At 35.1% G+C, this 18,735-nt stretch overlaps 1 protein-coding gene and 1 long non-coding RNA gene across 51 annotated transcripts in view; both read left to right on the forward strand.

Annotated features, from left to right (window-relative positions):
• Window positions 1-18,735, forward strand: part of CLASP2 (cytoplasmic linker associated protein 2) — a 218,406-nt gene that overhangs the window by 78,221 nt on the left and 121,450 nt on the right. For all 50 annotated transcript variants that reach the window (XM_005545504.4, XM_005545510.4, XM_065539763.1 and 47 more), the window contains 3 exons: window positions 2,893-2,985; window positions 10,462-10,607; window positions 13,031-13,166. In XM_005545504.4, the coding sequence (XP_005545561.3) occupies window positions 2,893-2,985; window positions 10,462-10,607; window positions 13,031-13,166 (375 nt within the window). The remainder of the gene's footprint in view (window positions 1-2,892; window positions 2,986-10,461; window positions 10,608-13,030; window positions 13,167-18,735) is intronic.
• LOC141409612 (uncharacterized) lies at window positions 17,321-18,553 on the forward strand. The gene is made up of 2 exons (XR_012430606.1): window positions 17,321-17,383; window positions 18,388-18,553. It is a non-coding gene; the product is annotated as an uncharacterized lncRNA (long non-coding RNA).

Raw genomic sequence — 18,735 nt, forward strand, 5'->3', positions numbered from 1 at the left:
TGACCAGGATTCCCTTGCTTTTTGAAGTTCTAACAACTACTTCTGCATGATTTCAAGGATGTTCAGTCCATTGTCTTTTCTACTCTCAATTAATCATCCATCACTTTATACTTTCCTTCTCATCTATGCTTTGATTTCCTTCTTATCTAAGCTTTGATACCATGGTTTCTTGTGGTAGGACTGTACATAATATACTAAAATCCCTTGCTTTTCTGTTTTTTTTTTTTTTTTCATAACAAAGTATTAAACAGTGATTTTTTAAAAATACGGATTTTACAAACCTACAACTGTGGATATTCCCAACTTTTTATTTTCTCTATGTCCTGAAACCGTGCTGTTAGAGAAAGTCACATGTTAGGGCTCATGATTTTTAGTGGAATTCACATAAAATGAGCCCTCAGCAATCTGATATCCTTACTATGTTTCTGTGATCAGTTATTTCTCTGCTTAATATAGCTATCAGACATGTTTCTTTCCTTTCTATCCATCAGCCTGTCTCTGTCCTCCTCTCTTCTCTCAGCCCCTTACTTTAGTAAATAAGCAGTCACCATCAAATGGGAGCATGATCTTTCTGTTAACATTCTTCTCTACTGTACATTCCTTCTGTCCTGTTGCTCCAGGAACATGGTCCTTCTTCAAAGGCCAGCACCTCCACCAGTGCTCCAAAGCCTAGTATTTTCTGCTTCCTTAATACATTTACACAATCAGTAATCTCATGTGGGTTCAAGCTCTTTCTGTTTATCTCTTAACGTGGCTGGGTTCTTCAGTTAAAAAAACAAAAGTCTCACTGGACTCCGTATCTTCCAGACACTATTTTTTATTTTGACCCTCACAGTCAGCTTTTCCAAAAGAGTTGTCTGTACTTGGTATTTCTATAACTTGTTACTCACTTCATCCCACTTCTTTCTAGCTTATTCTTACGTTGAAACAGGTCTTGAGTAAATCACTGATCATCGTTGAGGCACCAGAATCAACCCGTTTGGAATTTTTTTTTCCTTGTTCTTTTATCAGTATTTAGCACTGTTGACTATAGCCACTGTTTTGGCGATTAATTTTAGGTGCTTGTGATGTAATGTTCTTCCATTTTATTTCCTCTACATCTTTGTCCACTTCATCTCTGTCTCTTTTATAAGCACATCCTTCTCTACTTGGCTGTTGAATATTGGAATTTCTTAAGGGTTAGTTCTGGGCCCTGTCTTCTCATTCTCTGTTTTCTTACTGAGTCACCTCCTTCAAACCGCTGGCTTCAGTTCCTACGTTTTATCTAGGTAATGCCCAGATTTTAACCTCCAAGCCAGATCTCTCCTGAGTTCCAAAATGATTTGTCCACTGTGATTGTTTACCTGACGCCCTCTTTCAGATGTCTCAGACACCTCAAACTTATCCTGTTTGAAACTGAAATAATGGTCTTCCAGTATTCTCTGTGTGTAAACCATTACTTAATCGGTTACAAAAGTTAGAAACCTAGGAATCATTCTACTGCAACAGATACCTAACTTAGTGGGTTTTCAAGCTTCTTTTGCTTGTATACCTGCTAAAAGAATGTTTAAAGAAGTACATTTTTGAGTTGACTCTCTTCTTCCTTACTGGAGGAAGGGGAACCTTGCATTGTGTTCCAGGGGAATGCATCATAAGATTAGGGGTGGTAGAACATTCTGGAAAATGGCAGAGGGGTATTGTGAAGAGAAGGTGAGAGGCAAGAAAGAGCTAGCTCAGAAGTTTCTTTAACCACATAACAGAATGTTACCTGGTCACTATCTACCTTGTCCCAGCCTTGTCTCATGCCTTGCTCTCCTTTGCGTTTGCAAGCACTCTCTTTCTCTCTCTCTTGCTCTTACTCTCTGTTAAGCAAAAGGTGAATTTAATAGCGTTGAAAGTGAAAGATGTAAGGCAATTTGATGAAGAGACTCAGTTGGTATCACCAGGAGTCTATTTCTCATTTCTAATTCCTCTGCATTGTCTCCTCCCATGGTCAACAATGTGGTTATAGCTGTTCCATCCTCACACCTGGGTCATTGGCTCTTCTCCCAGTTCCCTTTATACTTTTTATTCCTTACTCTGGCCTTCTTTCATTTACTTTGTCACAGAGCCTTTGCACATGATATTAACTCTCTAGGGAAAGCAAATCTCTCCACTTTGCCTAATGATATCCTACATATTATTTAGCTCTCAGCTCAATCTTGACTTTCCTCATAGGTCATACCCCTCTTATGTATAAACTTTCGTTTTCTTTTGTGGGACTTCCTATTTGTAGTTTCATGTTTGATTGATTTTTAAAATCTCCCTGAGTAGATTGTACTCTCCATAAAGCAAAGACCATGTCTATTTTGGCTAACCATAGTCCTCCCCATTGCCTGGCATAGTACCTTTGTGTTATGTGAATATTTTTTAAGTGAATGAAAGAATAATGGTGAATAGCAGTTTGACAAAGGATTGGCTCCAGAGGGAACAAAACATGTAGCTATCCTGACTATAGTTTATCATGACAGAAGAGAGAAAATCAAAACTAACTTAAAACATGTCCTTTTGGTAATATTGTGTAATATGTATATGAATGCAATAAGATAGGTTATACACTTGAAGTCATTTTGAGAAATTAGACTTTTATTTATTCTTAGATATTTGACATCTTGTTTTTAAAATTACAAAGCATTTTAAGAGCTTATTTGAAGTTATTTATGAGGGAAGAAATAGCAAAAATGGTAACAAGTAAGGAAGAAAAAGCGTTTTGTGTTATTGTTGTCTATAATGTATTTCTATTCTCCATTAGAAATGGTGCTAGAATGAGAAATAAACTTAGTAGGTGAAAGATTATTTTAAACATCAGGGCATAATTTTGATATTGTTCATGGCAAGAAACACTGTTATAATTCTGAATCTTTTTTTTTTAAGATTTATTCTAGTCGAGAACTCGAAGAAACATTAAATAAAATCAGGGAAATTTTGTCAGATGACAAACATGACTGGGATCAGCGTGCCAATGCAGTAAGTTTTTGTCTTTAATTTTATCTTCTTTATTGATGTTCCTTTTAAAAAACATGGAAATTCAGTAGTAGTACTATATGGTATTCACTTATAAAATAGAGTCTGGTAGGTAACATTTCTTTCTGGAGAATATATTGATAAAATACTCATTTTCTGGTTTAGGATCGATTTTTATTTTGGTTTGGCTTATCAGATGGTGCCTACATATTTGGTAGCCTCACCACATGTGCTGTTTTTGACTGATCAGCGCAATGTGAGATTCACAGGGCTTTGGCCTTTCTGTGGACTTATATAGTTGCTTATTAGCACTATCCTCAAGTCATGTAAGGTTTACCGGTAAAGCAGTTCACTTTACCCGCATGCTCAGTGTTTTTATCGCATCAATATAAATTCACAACAGAATGTGCATTTATCTGGCTTTTTTTCTTCCCATGTGAATGTAATGCAAATTTCTCCTGTGATTTCATTTATAAAGGTCAGATACCCTTGAGTTAAGAATATTTTATTTAGCCTAAATTCCTTAAGGAAAATATTTGATAGAATTTAAAATAATATTTGTGTTGACAATAAGCAATATGTTGTTTAAATTTGTGAACTTATTGTTTACATAACCAGATTACATGTACCAAATGAGTACCTCAGAGTTTTCAAGAAGCCAGAGAAAAGGGCTGCATTTGAAGACTGTTCTGCTCTGAGAGGCCCCAACCTGGCTGATCATGAAAATCCCCATTTTGGTTAATTAAATCAAATGCAGGGTCTTTGGACAAATGTGGCTTTTATGACACCATGAGCAAAGGACCATTTTTGTCTTTGTTAGGAAGTCTACATATCTTAAAACATTGAAATACTGTTTTTAACAGAGTGTTCCTCCAAATTTGTTAAATATGGCTCCTATTCTTGTTTGTCACAGGTGATCTGTAGAGAAACATGACAGATTAAGTATTGTTAGTATAAAACGTCATCTTTTTACTTAAGGGTTTTTTTTTGGGTTTTGCTTAAAAACTACCCATTTGGAAACAACAGATGGTCTTTTGATTTTTTTTTTTTTTCATTAGAAAAATGACACAGGCTTATTGTAATGAGTGAAACAATGCAGAAAACTACAGAGAAAAAGTTAATAGTTTCCTACCTGTTAAAGAAATAAACTTTTGTGGAGGCTAAGATGGGAGGTTGCTTGAGCCCAGGAGTCTGAGGTTACAGTGAGCTATGATTGTACCACTGTGCTCCAGCCTGGGCAACAGAGTGAAACCCTGTCTCTTAAAAAAAAATAAAAAAACACACTTTTCATTTTAGAGTATATCCTTTTCTGTGTTATATGTATTTAAACATATATGACAAGGTACGCACAATTTTCCCCTACTCTCTTTGTAAAAAAAAAAAAAGAGATCATACTTGATACATTATTTAGTAACTTGCTTCTTTTTTTTTTTTCTTAACAAATTGTGCTCATTCAGTACACCTGGTATAGATGTCAGGCACATAATAGTTGCTCAGATATTTATTGAGTGCAGATCAATATGTACATATATTCCTTAGTTTAATATGTATACATGTAATTTGTGTATGTGTGTTATATCATAGGAATCTGATCTTTTGTTTGTTTCTTTTATACTTTAAGTTCTAGGGTACATGTGCACAACATGCAGGTTTGTTATATATGTATACATGTGCCATGTTGGTGTGCTGCACTCATTAACTCATCATTTACATTAGGTGTATCTCCTAATGCTATCCCTCCCCCATCTCCCCACCCCACAACATGTAATTTTTAAAATCATTTGCCATTTGATGGATTTTCAGTTTTTTTTATTGTTTTGCTATTTTAGCAGTGTTTAAGTAAACATCCTTACACACATTTGTAACAATGGTGCTTTTATTTTTGTAGGTTAGATTTTAAAATGTGGATTGTTGGGTAAAGAGTTGCTGCAATTTTATTTTAGTAGATGCTGCCAAAATATTTTGAACAAAGGTGTTAGTCACATATAATCTTACAGTGTTTGAGAGCATCTGTTTTCTTTTCAAATTTAAAAAATTTTTGCCATTGTATTGGGGAGAAATGTGACTTTGTGAATTTATCACTAGTAACTTTTAACATATTTAAATATATTTATTTTACCCAATTTAATCACAGGTTACAATAGTCCCCCCTTACCTATGGTTTCAGTTTCCATGGCTTTAGTTACTCATGGTCGACCATGGCCAGGAAATAAGAAGATGCTTTGATAGACCTACATTCACATAATGTTTATTACAATATATTATTATAGTTTTTCCGTATTATTGTCATTAATCTCTTACTGTGTCTAATTTATAAATTAAACTTTATCATAGGTAAATATTTATGGGAAAAAAAAGGTATATAGGGTTCAGTACTATCTGAGGTTTTAGGCATCCACTGGGGGTCTTGGTACATATCCCTTGCAGGTAAGGGGAAACTACTGTATTTGTCTTTTTCTTATTTTATTGTCATTCTTTGTGTGTCATCTTATATACGTTGCAGGTAATTTTATCCTACCGTATTGTGATGTTTATTTTGTTTTTAGTTATAATTTAGACACTTGAAAATTCTCCTCTGTTTATGATAGTTTTCCCTTCCTCATATGCCCAGGATTGTATAACATTCTTTTGATTTTTTTCCTAATGTCCATAGCAGGGTTTTTTTACATTTACATCTTTATGCATCTGATTTAACTTTAAAGACTTATTTTATTTTATTTTATTTTATTTGAGACAGAGTCTCACTCTGTCGCCCAGGCTGGAGTGCAATGGCCGGATCTCAGCTCACTGCAAGCTCCGCCTCCCGGGTTTACGCCATTCTCCTGCCTCAGCCTCCCGAGTAGCTGGGTCTACAGGCGCCTGCCACCACGCCCGGCTAGTTTTTTGTATTTTCTTAGTAGAGACGGGGTTTCACCATGTTAGCCAGGATGATCTCGATCTCCTGACCTCGTCATCCGCCCGTCTCGGCCTCCCAAAGTGCTGGGATTACAGGCTTGAGCCACCGCGCCCAGCCTAAAGACATTTTAAAATTTAGAAAACCTCTGAGTTAAATGTGAAATTATATACAATATTGGTGTGATAAGTAGACTTTTAGCTTCTGAGTTTGTGTGAGCACAGATGTGCACGTGTGTTGTATCTCTTTTGATCAATGTAATTTTATTATGTATGTATGGTTTTCATATGGATGACATTTGTCAATCAAATACTGTAAAAGTAATGCCTTTTCTTGTCTAGTTACTCTGGCTAGGCCTTCTAGTACTCTTGAATAAAAGTGTTGAAAGTGGGCATCCTTGTCTTATTCCAGACCTTAGAGGAAAGGCTTTCTGTTTTTCGCTATTCAGTATGATATTGGCTGTGGGTTTGTTTTACATACCATGCTGAGGTATATTCAGCATGCTGAGGTATATTCATCATGCTGAGGTATATTCCTTCTATACTTAGTTTTTTGAGAGTTTTTATTATGATGCAATGTTGAATTTTGTTGAATATTTTTTCAGCATCTGTAAAAAGGGTCATGTGGTTTTTGTCCTTCATTCTGTTGATCTGATGTGTCACATTTATTAATTCATGTGTATTAAACCATCCTTGCATCCTGGGATTTATCCCACTTGATCATGATGAATGATCTTTTAAATGTGCTGTTGAATTTGGTTTAATAGTATTTTGTTGAGGATTTTTGCATCTATGTTCATCAGAAATACTGGCCTGTAGTTTTCTTTGTTTGTTTTGTCTTTGGTTTTGGTATCAGGATGATACTGGCATCGTAGAATGAGTTTGGAAGTATTTCCTCCTCCTCGATTTTTTTTTTTTAAATAGTTTGAGTACAATTGGCATTAGTTCGACTTTAAATGTTTGATAGAATTCAACAGTGAAATAGTCAAGTCTTGGGCTTTTCTTTATTGAGAGACTTTTAATTACTACTTCTATCTTGTTACTTGTTATTGGACTTTTCAGGTTTTGGATTTCTTCATGGTTCAATCTTGGTAGGTTTTTTGTGTCTAGAAAGGTGTCCCATTTCTTCTAAAGAAATAAAGAGCATCCAAATTGGAAAGGAAGAAGTCAAATTATCCTTGTTTGCAGATGATATGATCTTATATTTAGAAAAACCTAAAAACACCACCAAAAAAAATTCAGTAAAGTTGCAGGATACAAAATCAACGTACAAAAATCAGTAACATTTCTATATGCCAACAATAAACAACTTGAAAAAGAAACTGAGAATGTAACCCCATTTACAATAGCTACAAATATAACCTCATTTACAGTAGCTACAACTAAAATATCTAGAAATAAACTTTACCAAAGAAGTAAAAGATCTCTCCAATGAAAACTATAAAAACATCGATGAAAGAAATTAAAGAGGACACAAAAAACAAAGATATATTCCATGTTCATATTAATTGGAAGAATCAATGTTGTCAGAAAGTCCACAGTCCCCAAAGCGTGTGCAGATACAGTGCAATCTCTATCAAAATACTGATGACATTCTTCATAAAAATAGAGAAAATGGTACTAAAATTCATATGGAACTACAAAAGATCAATAATAGTGAGTGAAGGCAATCCTAAGCAAAAAGAACAAAGCTGGAGGCATCCCTCCTGACTTCAAATAATATTTACAAAGCTGTAGTAACTCAAATAACATGGTACTGGCTCAAGTGACCCACCCACCTTGGCCTCCCAAAGTGCTGAGATTACAGGTGTGAGCTACCACATGCAGGGAGAACAGTATGGAAGTTTCTTAAAAAATAATAAAAGTAAAAAAGAGATAGACCAGTGGAACAGAATAGAGAACCCAGAGATAAATCCTTGCATTTATACTCAACTCATTTTCAGCAGAGGTGCCAAGAACACACAACAGAGAAAGGACAGTTCAATAAATGGTATTGGGAAAACTGGATATCCACATTGCAGAAGAATGAAACTAGACCCCTATGTCCCACTATACATAAATCACATCAAAATTGATTAAAGACTTAAATCTAAGACCTCAAACTATCAAACTACTACAAGAAAACGTTGGAGAAACACTTTCTAGGACGTTGGTCTGGGCAAAGATTTCTTGAGTAAGACCTCAAAAGCATAGGCAGCCAAAGCAAAAATGGACAAATGAGATCACATCAAGCTAAAAAGTTCCTGTACAACAATGGAAACAGTCAACAAAATGAAGAGACAACCCACAGAATAGGAGAAGATATTTGCAAACTACCCATCTGATAAGGGAGTAATAACCAGAATATATAAGTCACTCAAAAAATTCTATAGGAAAAATAAGTAATCTGATTTAAAAGTGGGCAAAAGATCTAAATAGACATTTCTCAAAAGAGGAGATACAAATGGACAACACGTATGTGGGAAAATGCTCAACATGACTAGTTATCAGACAGATACAAATTAAAACTTCAGTGAGATATTATCTCACCCCTGTTAAAATGACTTTTATTTAAAAGACAGGCAGTAACAGGCAAAAAACAAGAATGCTGGCAAGGATGTGGAGAAAGAGGAACAGTTGTACATTGCTGATAGAAATATAAATTTTATTTTAGTTTAGTTTCGTTCTTTATTTTAGCTTAGTTTATTTAGTTTGGGTATTGTATTGTATTGTATTGTAGTTGGGGACTGGGTGTCGCTCTGTTTCCCGAGCTGGAATACAGTGGCGCAATCATGGCTCACTACAGTCTTGACCTCCGGGGCTTAAGCAGTCCTCCCACCTCAGCCATCCAAGTACCTGGGACTATAGGCACATGCCACCATGCCCAGCTAACTTTTATCTCCCTATGTTGCCCAGGCAGGTCTCAAACTCCTGGGCTCAAGTCACCTACCCTCCTTGGCTTCCCAAAGTGCTGAGATTACAGGTGTGAGCCACCACATGCAGGGAGAACAGTATGGAAGTTTCTTAAAAAATAATAAAAATAAAAATAAAACCACAATATGATCTAGCAATCCCACAGCTGGGTATATATCCAAAAGAAAAGAAATCAGTATATTGAAAAGATATCTGCACTTTCATGTTTATTGCAGCACTATTCACAAAAATCCAAGAGATGGAATATACCTAAATGTCCATCGGTGAATAATAGATAAAGAAAATGTGGTACATACACACATTGGAATATTATTCCACCATAAAAAGGATGAAATCCTGTGGTTTGCAACAACGTGGATGGAACTGGAGGACGTTATGTTTAGTGAAACAAGCCAGTAACAGAAAGAAAAAGATTGCATGTTCTCACTAATATGTGAGACCTAAAAAAATTGAACTTGAGATAGAGAGTGGAATAATGGTTACCATAGACTGAGAAAGGTGGTTGGGGGTTGAGGAGGGAAATAAAGAGGAAATAGTTGAAGGGTACAAAAATACAGTTAGTGCAAGAATAAGATCCAGTGTTAGGCAGCACAATAGGGTGACTGTAGTTAACAATAATTTATTGTATATTTCAAAATAACTAAAAGAGTAGAATTGGAATGTTTCTAACAGAAAGAACTGATTGACATTTGAGGTGACAGATACCCCAATTACCCTGATTTGATTGTTACACATTGTGTGCTTTTATCAAAATATCACATGTACTTCATAAAAATGTACAACTATTATGTATTCATAATAATTAAACATTTAAGAAATTAAAAATTCAACAGCAGGCCAGATGTAGTGGTTCACTCCTGCTGGGAGGCCAAGGCGGGTGGATCCGTTGAGGCCAGGAGTTTGAGACCAGCCTGGCCAACACAGTGAAACCCCATCTCTACCAAAAATACAAAAATTATTCAGGCACGGTGGCATGTATCTGTAATCCCAGCTACTGGGGAGGCTGAGGCACGAAAACCACTTAAACCCTGGAGGTGCAAGTTGCAGTGGGCTGCAGTGGCACCACTGCACTCCAGCCTGGACAACAGAGCAAGACTGTCTCAAAAAAAAAAAAATGTTCCGCAGCAAAAAAAAAGTAATGCTAAAAGTTTCCAAATTTGGCACTTTTAAAAATAGGCTCCCTTCGTAGATAGTGATGGTAATGGTCACACAACATTGTGAATGCACTTAATGCCCCTGAATTGTATACTTTAAAATGGTTAAAATAGTGAATTTTGTTCATGTGTATTTTACCACAAGTAAAAGAAAGACTCCCTATTATCACACTGGGGATTAAGCTAAAAGACACATGAATAAATAAATTAAATGGATTCCCTTAAAACTTTACAATTTATGTACTTATAGATTACATTTCTCTGTTGTGCTTATAACTAAATCTATAATACTATTTTTCAGACAGCTTTTTGTTGGCATATTTATTTCTAAGATACTTTTTTAATGCTACTAAATATTTAATGCTACTAAAATGTCTGAATATAGTAATATAATGAAACATTACATATGTTTCATTTTTAGAAAGTTTTTGTTTAAATAATGTAGTTTAGGTAGCTTTTTTTTTTTTTTTTTTTTTGCACTTCCACCTTTTTTGTCAATAATGAAAATTCTTTATTTCAGCTGAAGAAAATCCGATCACTGCTTGTTGCTGGAGCTGCACAGTATGATTGCTTTTTTCAACATTTACGCTTGTTGGATGGAGCACTTAAACTTTCAGCTAAGGATCTTAGATCCCAGGTGGTTAGAGAAGCTTGTATTACTGTAGCGTAAGTATATTCCTTTTATGATAAGTGTTTTTTATGAATGAATTTAGTACTCACTGATTCAGTGCTCATTAAGTCAAGCAGTAGCAAGATAGCCAAAAAAGTAGGTGATCCAAAAATCATTTTTGTTATACATAAGGAGTCAATCTGTATGATTAAAAAAAAATTCCTTAACAGCTCTTTATACCAACATTTTAAGGTTGGTATAAAGATATTTAAAATATCTAACGCCTACTGGTGGATTTTTTATCATTAATTCTTCAAGTATAAGATGAAAATGAATGGGTATGGAAACTGGCTGTATTCACTTTTCTCACTACTAATTTGGATATTAAATACTCAATTTCTGATATTTTAGCAGTTATTCTGGCATTGCAACATGCATCATTAACTTAGCAAAATCTAAACTTTAAGTTTGTAGTCTTCCACAATACAAGGATGGTAGAACTTAAATTCTATTTATTACTATTTTTGACCTAAGCAGTGTTGTTGCATATGCATTCCTTTGAAGATAGGGAACACAAAAGTGCCTACTAGCAATATTTCTAATCAGGATTGTATTATATATTCTAGTCAGAAATGAAGAAAGAAAAGGCAATATAAGGATTGCAAGAAAAGGAACAGAACTGCCATTATTAACAGACGATATAACTATCCATGCAGAAAACTGCAAGAGAATCTACAGATAAATTATTATAATAAAGGGACTTTGGCACAGTTGCAAGATACAAGTCCCAGTATACCAAAATGGCCCAATATCTCCAACTAGCAAAGAAAACCCGAATTAATACAAAAATCCATAAAATGTAACCATGAAAAATATACTTAAAACATGACTAGCTCTCTTGCAGAAAACTGGACAATATATGTGAAACATCTGTTTCCAGATAACAGACAGCAGACAGGGTAGGAATGGAATTCTGAAAAGATGCAAGTGATGTTGAACAGTATGAGTTTTGACCTGGAGGCACTCTGGGGAAGGAAGGGGGAACCTAAGCAGAGCAAGGCAATCTCACTGAGGTGAGGAAACAGAGACTAGAGTTTCAGAGGCTGTAGTGGTCAAAATCGGCAGTGCGGAATACTGGAGAGAAGATGGGGAGATTCTCTCTCACACACACACACACACACACAAAGAGCTACAGAGATCATAATATGGGAATCCATGAGTCTAGATGTATACTTCCCTGTCCATGTGAAAGGTACAACTCTGAGGAAGGAAGGGAACTAATGCCTGGGAGCTATAAGGTAAACAATTCCCAGAGCTCACATAGGGATAGGAGAGGTTTAAGATCTGACCAATCAGAATGGAAAAACCTTGGTGAACACCCAAGGCAGCCAGTAGAAACCCCAGAAAGGCCATTGCATAGGAATAGTACTAAACCAGTTCTAAAGTAAGGCATCTCTAGACTCTGCCTCTCCCAACAAGCTTATAAAGATCAAGCTGATTCTCAAGTACATTACCTGTCTACCAAAGTAAAACTCATGCTTTTTAAAGGAAGACAACATCCAAACATATCCACACCTCCCTGCTTTTCATTTGAGGATCCTCTTTGCCTGTGAGTTCAGACATTAGGAAACTAATACTGTAACAGCATAGGTCTATGTACATAAATGTACATAGGTCTAAATCTGAGCTCCTGGAATCAAGAACCTGAATTATTGGAGCTAACTCTATCCCAACCATGTATTTTCAGTAAGATATAAATATAAAAAATTAACCAGTATTGCAAAATTGTTGGCACTTTGAGTGGTTACCATATCCCTTCTAAGCGTTTTAACTAAAATCATGCAATTAAAGGCTGATTTAGTTGTTTAACTACACAATTGGAAAGAGAAGTCAGATGTCCTAAAGATCACCCAATAAGATATGGTAGAGTTGTATTTTTGACTGCGGATTTGGAAATCCTACTCCAAAGAAGTAAGGGAGTATTTATGACTAAAAAAGGGGTGATTCTATTAATAGAAATAAAGAACATCTTGAGGAGCATTGATTTGAGTAAGATTTTGAACTTGTTTGTAAAAATATGCTGAATTTAAGATTGATAATGGATCATCAAAATGGAAGTATCTCCTGGATCAAGACCAAAGGTCAGAACCATCAGAGCTGATTATTTCACCTGATGTGTCCTTAAGAGTTAATAATTAAATTCTGAAATCAAATGGCTTCTCCAAGTGCTATTGCAAAGAGATGAGGAAAATGCCAGATTTCAACTTTGGACTTGCCAGTTAAACAATGGGGAAAAGAAGGAAATATGTAGTATCTAGGTTTCCCTATCTTTCTTCCATTTTTCTGCCATTCTGCCATTACAACTGATTAAAATACAAATTCCTAGGTTAATTCAGTAAAAGAGTATTTTAAAATTATATGGTTCTATCTATATTTAATGTTAAACTATTAAAAAAATACTTTTTGTCTTCCTTTGTAGCCACCTTTCAACAGTTTTGGGAAACAAGTTTGATCATGGCGCTGAAGCCATTGTACCTACACTTTTTAATCTTGTCCCCAATAGTGCAAAAGTCATGGCAACTTCTGGATGTGCAGCAATCAGATTTATCATTCGGGTAGGTTTGCTCTCTCCTTTTCCACTGCTGCCTCCTCCGCCTCCCTGGCTTTTTCTTTCTTCTTCTTCCCCCTTTTTCTCTCCTTTCCCCACCCCACTCCCCTCTCTCAGTGTACCTAAATAAGTCACTGAGTTTCTTTTTGAACCCCAAAGGCAAATCATTTTTGATTTATTTTTCTGATAGTAAAAGCCATAGATGGTCATTATAGAACTAGAGGATTGCAAAGTACACATGTTTGTATATGGAATATAATACATACATACATGTACATATGAATACATATACGTATCTACAGTTACGTGTTACAGAAAATAATAAAAGGCAAATTTTTAATATAGTTATGTGCCATCTGACAAAGTTTCAGTCAATGATGGGCTGCATATGCAACAGTGGTCCCATAAGATTATAATATTATATTTTTACTGTATCTTTACTACTTTACTACTGTTGGATATGTTCAGGTACACAATACTTAGTATTGTGTTACTCTATCCTAGACTATTCAGTACAGTAATATTCAGTACAGTATTCAGTACAGTAATTCAGCTATAGATTTGTAGCCTAGGAGCAATAGGCTATAACATACAGCCTAGGTGTGGAGTAGGCTATACCATGTAGGTTTATGCAAGTACACTCTATGATGTTCATATTATGATGAAATCACCTAATGGATTTCTCTGAATGTATCCCGATCGTTAAGTTATGTATGACTGTATTTCTCTTCACTCATATCTTGAGGAAGTACAAAAGAACAGAGTTGAAAAAACAAATCTCTCCCCTTGAATTCTATTCCTTTGTTACTAATCACTCTAGCAATTTAATGTGTACTTTTCCAAACTTCTATTCTGTGCCTTTACAAATGTATTTGCTACACATATAGAACATGTAAGTATATATAATATATTCTTTGACTTATTTATTTATTTATTTATTTAGAGATAGAGTCTCACTCCGTCACCCAGGCAGGAGTTCAGTGGCGCGATCTCGGCTCACTGCAACCTCTGCCTCCCGGGTTCCCGCAATTTTCCCACCTCAGCCTCCTGAGTAGTTGGGACTACAGGCACCCACCCCCATGCCCGGCTAATTTTTTTGTATTTTTGGTAGAAACAAGGTTTCACCACGTTGGCCCAGGCTGGTCTCAAACCCCTGGCCTCAAGTGATCCGCCTGCCTCAGCCTCCCAAAGTGTTGGGATTACAGGCGTGAGCCATCATGCCCAGCCTGTCTTCTTTTTAAACTTCATATACTTGGGTAGCATCCCTTATCCATATATGTAATTCTTTTTAATGTCTAAATTAGTCTTCTGTTAAGGATATATCATCAAATTATCCTTACCAGGCCGGGCACGGCAGCTCACGCCTGTAATTCCAGCACTTTGGAAGGCCGAGGCAGGCGGATCACCTGAGGTTGCCAATTCGAGACCAGCCTGACCATCACGGAGAAACCCCATCTTTACTAAAAATACAAAATTAGCCAGGCGTGGTGGCGCCTGCCTGTAATCCCAGCTACTCGGGAGGCTGAGGCAGGAGAATCGCTTGAACCTGGGAGGCAGAGGTTGTTGTGAGCCGAGATCATGCCATTGCACTCCAGCCTGGGCAACAAGAGTGAAACGCCATCTCAAAAAAAATAAATTAATTAAATAATCATCATAATAATTATCCTCACCATTCTTATTCTTGCAGTCTTCTTCCTGGAGTCCTTTTTCTCCATTCCTTTGCCAATATTGTCTTTTATCAGTATCTTTAGGGTTTTATAATTTAATAACCATTATTTCATATTATACTTTGCATCCCTAGTATTAGGGATGTTAGCTATTTTTTTCCTTCTATAATTCTATGGATTGCCAGTTTATACTCTGTGCATTTTTTCTCACTTATTTCTAAGACCTTTTTATATATCATAAGGATATTAATTCTGTGTTGTATATGTTGTGGTATTTTCTACAGTCTGACATTTCTTCAAATATTATATAAGCTCTTTTGTTACATATCAGAATTTTAAATGTGTATGTATTGAGACTTGTTCATTTTGTGGGTTTTATTATAGTTAAGACAGCTTTCCCAATTTCACAGTTACATAAAAATGTTCAATCATTTAGAACTTCTGTAATTTTTTTCTTAGGTTTAGATCTAACTGGATTTAATTTTTGTGTGATTTATAGATTTCTAACTTGATGTTTCCCCCAATACAAAACCAGTTGACCTAGTAGCATGTGGTGAATTACAATGTAGCTTTTTCTTGAAATGGTGTTTTGTGTAATAAATTTTCATAAGTACGTAAGTCTGTTTCTTAAATGTATTTTCAGTTTCTTTAATCAGTTTGTCCTTTCCTGTTAAAAAAAATTAAGTTTATTCATAATATTACTTTCCCAGGAAGTGTTCTTTTTCACCATTTTCATATTTTAAATTAGAAAATGGTCCTTTTTTCCCATTTCAGGCTTTTTTTTTTTTTTTTAAAGATTGTAGACAACCTTAATCCAGAACCTTTGTAACAATATCAGAAAGTATAGAGGCTGGGCACGGTGGCATATGCCTGTAATCCTAGCACTTTGGGAGGCTGAGGCAGGCGGATCACAAGGTCAGGAGTTCGAGACCAGCCAGGCCAATATGGCGAAACACCATCTTTACTAAAAATACAAAAAAGTTAGCCAGGCGTGGTGGTGCATGCCTATAATCCCAGCTACTCCGGAGGCTGAGGCAGGAGGATTGCTTGAACCTGGGAGGTGGAGGTTGCAGTGAGCCAAGATTGTGCCACTGCACTCCAGCCTGGGCGACAGAGCAAGACTCTATCTCAAAAAAAAAACAAAGGAAGTATAGTAGGAATTATTGAAATGTTTGTTTTATCCCTTAATTGGGTGGGATCATATTTAACTTCAATTAAATAAGATTTTTAATGGGTTTCTGTGGATATAGTATATTAGATTATGGAAATTTCCTGCTGTTCACATTTTGCTAAATTTTGATCAGGAGTAGATGTTGAATTTTATCAGATAGCCCTTTAATATCTTTAGAAATGATTATCTTTGTTTTTTCATTTATTCATTATACATTCAAGAACTAAATTCTGCTCGGCCATTGTACATTAAGATACTGCTAGATTTGGTTGGCTAATGTTTAGTAAGATTTTGGCATTCATTTAAATGAGTAAGTATTTTGTGAATTTTTTTTCCTGTTTTGCATATTTTGTTAATATATTGTTCTGCTATTAGGGTTTAATGGTCTTTAAGATTATATAATAATATTTCCAATGTTTTAGACTCTGGGCATCTTGAATCTTTATTTTGAAATGTTGGTGATCCTCTCACCTCAGCTCCCAAGAAACTGGGATTACAAGTGTGAGCTACTGCACCTAGCTGACTTTTTCTTATTAGAATGTTATATATTCTTTTATATATATTTGACAGAGGCATTATTTGGGGTTCTTTATAAACATCTATTTATAGTTTCATTGGTTGTAGTGAGATTATTTAATTTTTCTAATTCTTTAGTTTCTTTTTTTTTTTTCCAACTTTTGGCTCATTTTATTTTTTTAGATTTTTGTGGTATATCTTTAGACAATTTGCATTGCTTTTTCTTTATTATTATAAGGCTTTGGGTTTTCTTCTGAGTTTGGCTTTGGCAGCATCTCGATTTAAATTTACCACATTTTATTTATGTTTTCAATCATTTGTAATTTCCATTTCAACTTCTTTGAATTGCATAATAATGTTTTCATTTTCAGATGGTGCTTTTGTTCTTACTGTCATTATTTTTGAATTTCATGACGTTCTGATCAGGGAATTTGGTTGTATGATTTATTCTTTGGTGAATACCTTGAAATTTTATTTGTGTTCCGTCATCAGTTTATATAGGTAGGCTGTTAGCATTTACAAATGTGGAATTCTTTGGCATAGAATCGAGTACTTTGTTCATCACTAAATCTAGCTTATGTTTTATTTACATTATTCAAGTTCTTTATGGTCTCATTTTTTTAAAAATCTACTTTATCTGGCAAATTCTGATTCTAATTTTGTCAGTTTCATTTTTCTAACTGTTCTTGATATATGTACTTTATGTATGGTCAAGGTTTTTTACTATTATCTTGAAATCGTATTTTTTTCTTATAGTCTGCTTTCTGTTCACTGTGCTGCTTTTCTTTCCTTTTTTTTTTTTTTTTAATTTAGAAGTTCCTTATTGTCAAGAATAAAACCTTTGTTATGCTCGTCTCTGCCTTTTAAAAAGTATGCATTTTATTTCATTCATGCCATTTTTCCCTTACCCATTGAATTAAATTTAACAAAGATATTTTCATTTTCAGCAACTGTAATTAACTGTAGTTTTTTACTACTTTTATTTCTGACCCACTTATTGTTATACTCTCGCTTCCCTTTTTTTAATTGATTCTGGGTCATTCTTGTTTGGCTTTAGTGTTTTCTCACTTTTCATATATGTTTTTATCTTTGTATATTTTGATTTGTCTTTTCCTTGCCAATTTAGAATATGGGGACTAAAAATTTGACCGTTGAACTTCAGGTTCACTTTCCTTTTCTTTCACAAATTTTGTTGTTGTTGTTATGGAGTCTCGCTCTGTTACTCGGGGGAATTCAGTGGCGCCATCTCCACTCCCAGATCAAGCTATTCTTCTGCCTCAGCCTCCCAAGTAGCTGGCTTTTCAGGCACCTACCATCATGCCTGGCTAATTTTTGTATTTTTAGTAGAGGTGAGGTTTCACTATGTTGGTCAGGCTGGTCTCAAACTCCTGACCTCATGGCTCACGCCTGTAATCCCAGCACTTTGGGAAAGTGAGGCGATCCGCTTGCCTTGGCCTTCCAAAGTGTTGGGATCACAGGCATGAGCCACCATGCCCAGCCCATTTTCTTAACTTTTTATTGTTGCCTCTAAAAATGAGACTGTTTGATTATTTTATAGCAAAACAACCACCACGACGACCAAACAACCTTTAGGAAGTTTTATAAGGCAGTCCCTTTGTGTGAAGAGTTTCCCCACAGCAGGTCTAGGAGTTGATCGTCTTTCATTAATACTATTCTTAATACAGTGGACAAGGATTTTGGACTGAAATTGGTTATCTTAAATTTATGTTAATTTTCATGGATCTTTTCTTTATTTAGTACTTCTGTCTTATTGGCTCAGATCTTTTCCTGCTGTTACTTTTGTTACACAAATTCTGAAATCCTCAATGTCATTTATCATTTTTTGAATAACTTTTTGTCTCTTTGTCTTACAGCTGTGTGTATTTTCAGGAAAAATTCCTTTAAATTCTACTTATTTGAAAGTACCCATTTTGTAATTCTCAGGCTTTACTCTTTATACTTTGTTTTCAAATTGCTCATTTTTCATGTTATTATACTAGCCTATCATCTCACCAATAAAACAATAATTTTTAAATATTACCTCCTGTTTTTGTTTTATTTCCTAAGAGTACTTCCTTAGATTGCTGTATTTAATTTCTAATTCTCTTTTTAATTTTAGAGAGGCTTTTTTTCCTGTTGTCAACTTGTATTAATAAAGTGTAAATTGTTCTTAGTGTTTGATTGAATGCTTCATCTGTAATTGATTTGAGGTAAATTTTTAC

This window comes from Macaca fascicularis, chromosome 2 (assembly GCF_037993035.2).
Source record: "Macaca fascicularis isolate 582-1 chromosome 2, T2T-MFA8v1.1".
NCBI classification, from domain to species: Eukaryota; Metazoa; Chordata; class Mammalia; order Primates; family Cercopithecidae; genus Macaca; species Macaca fascicularis.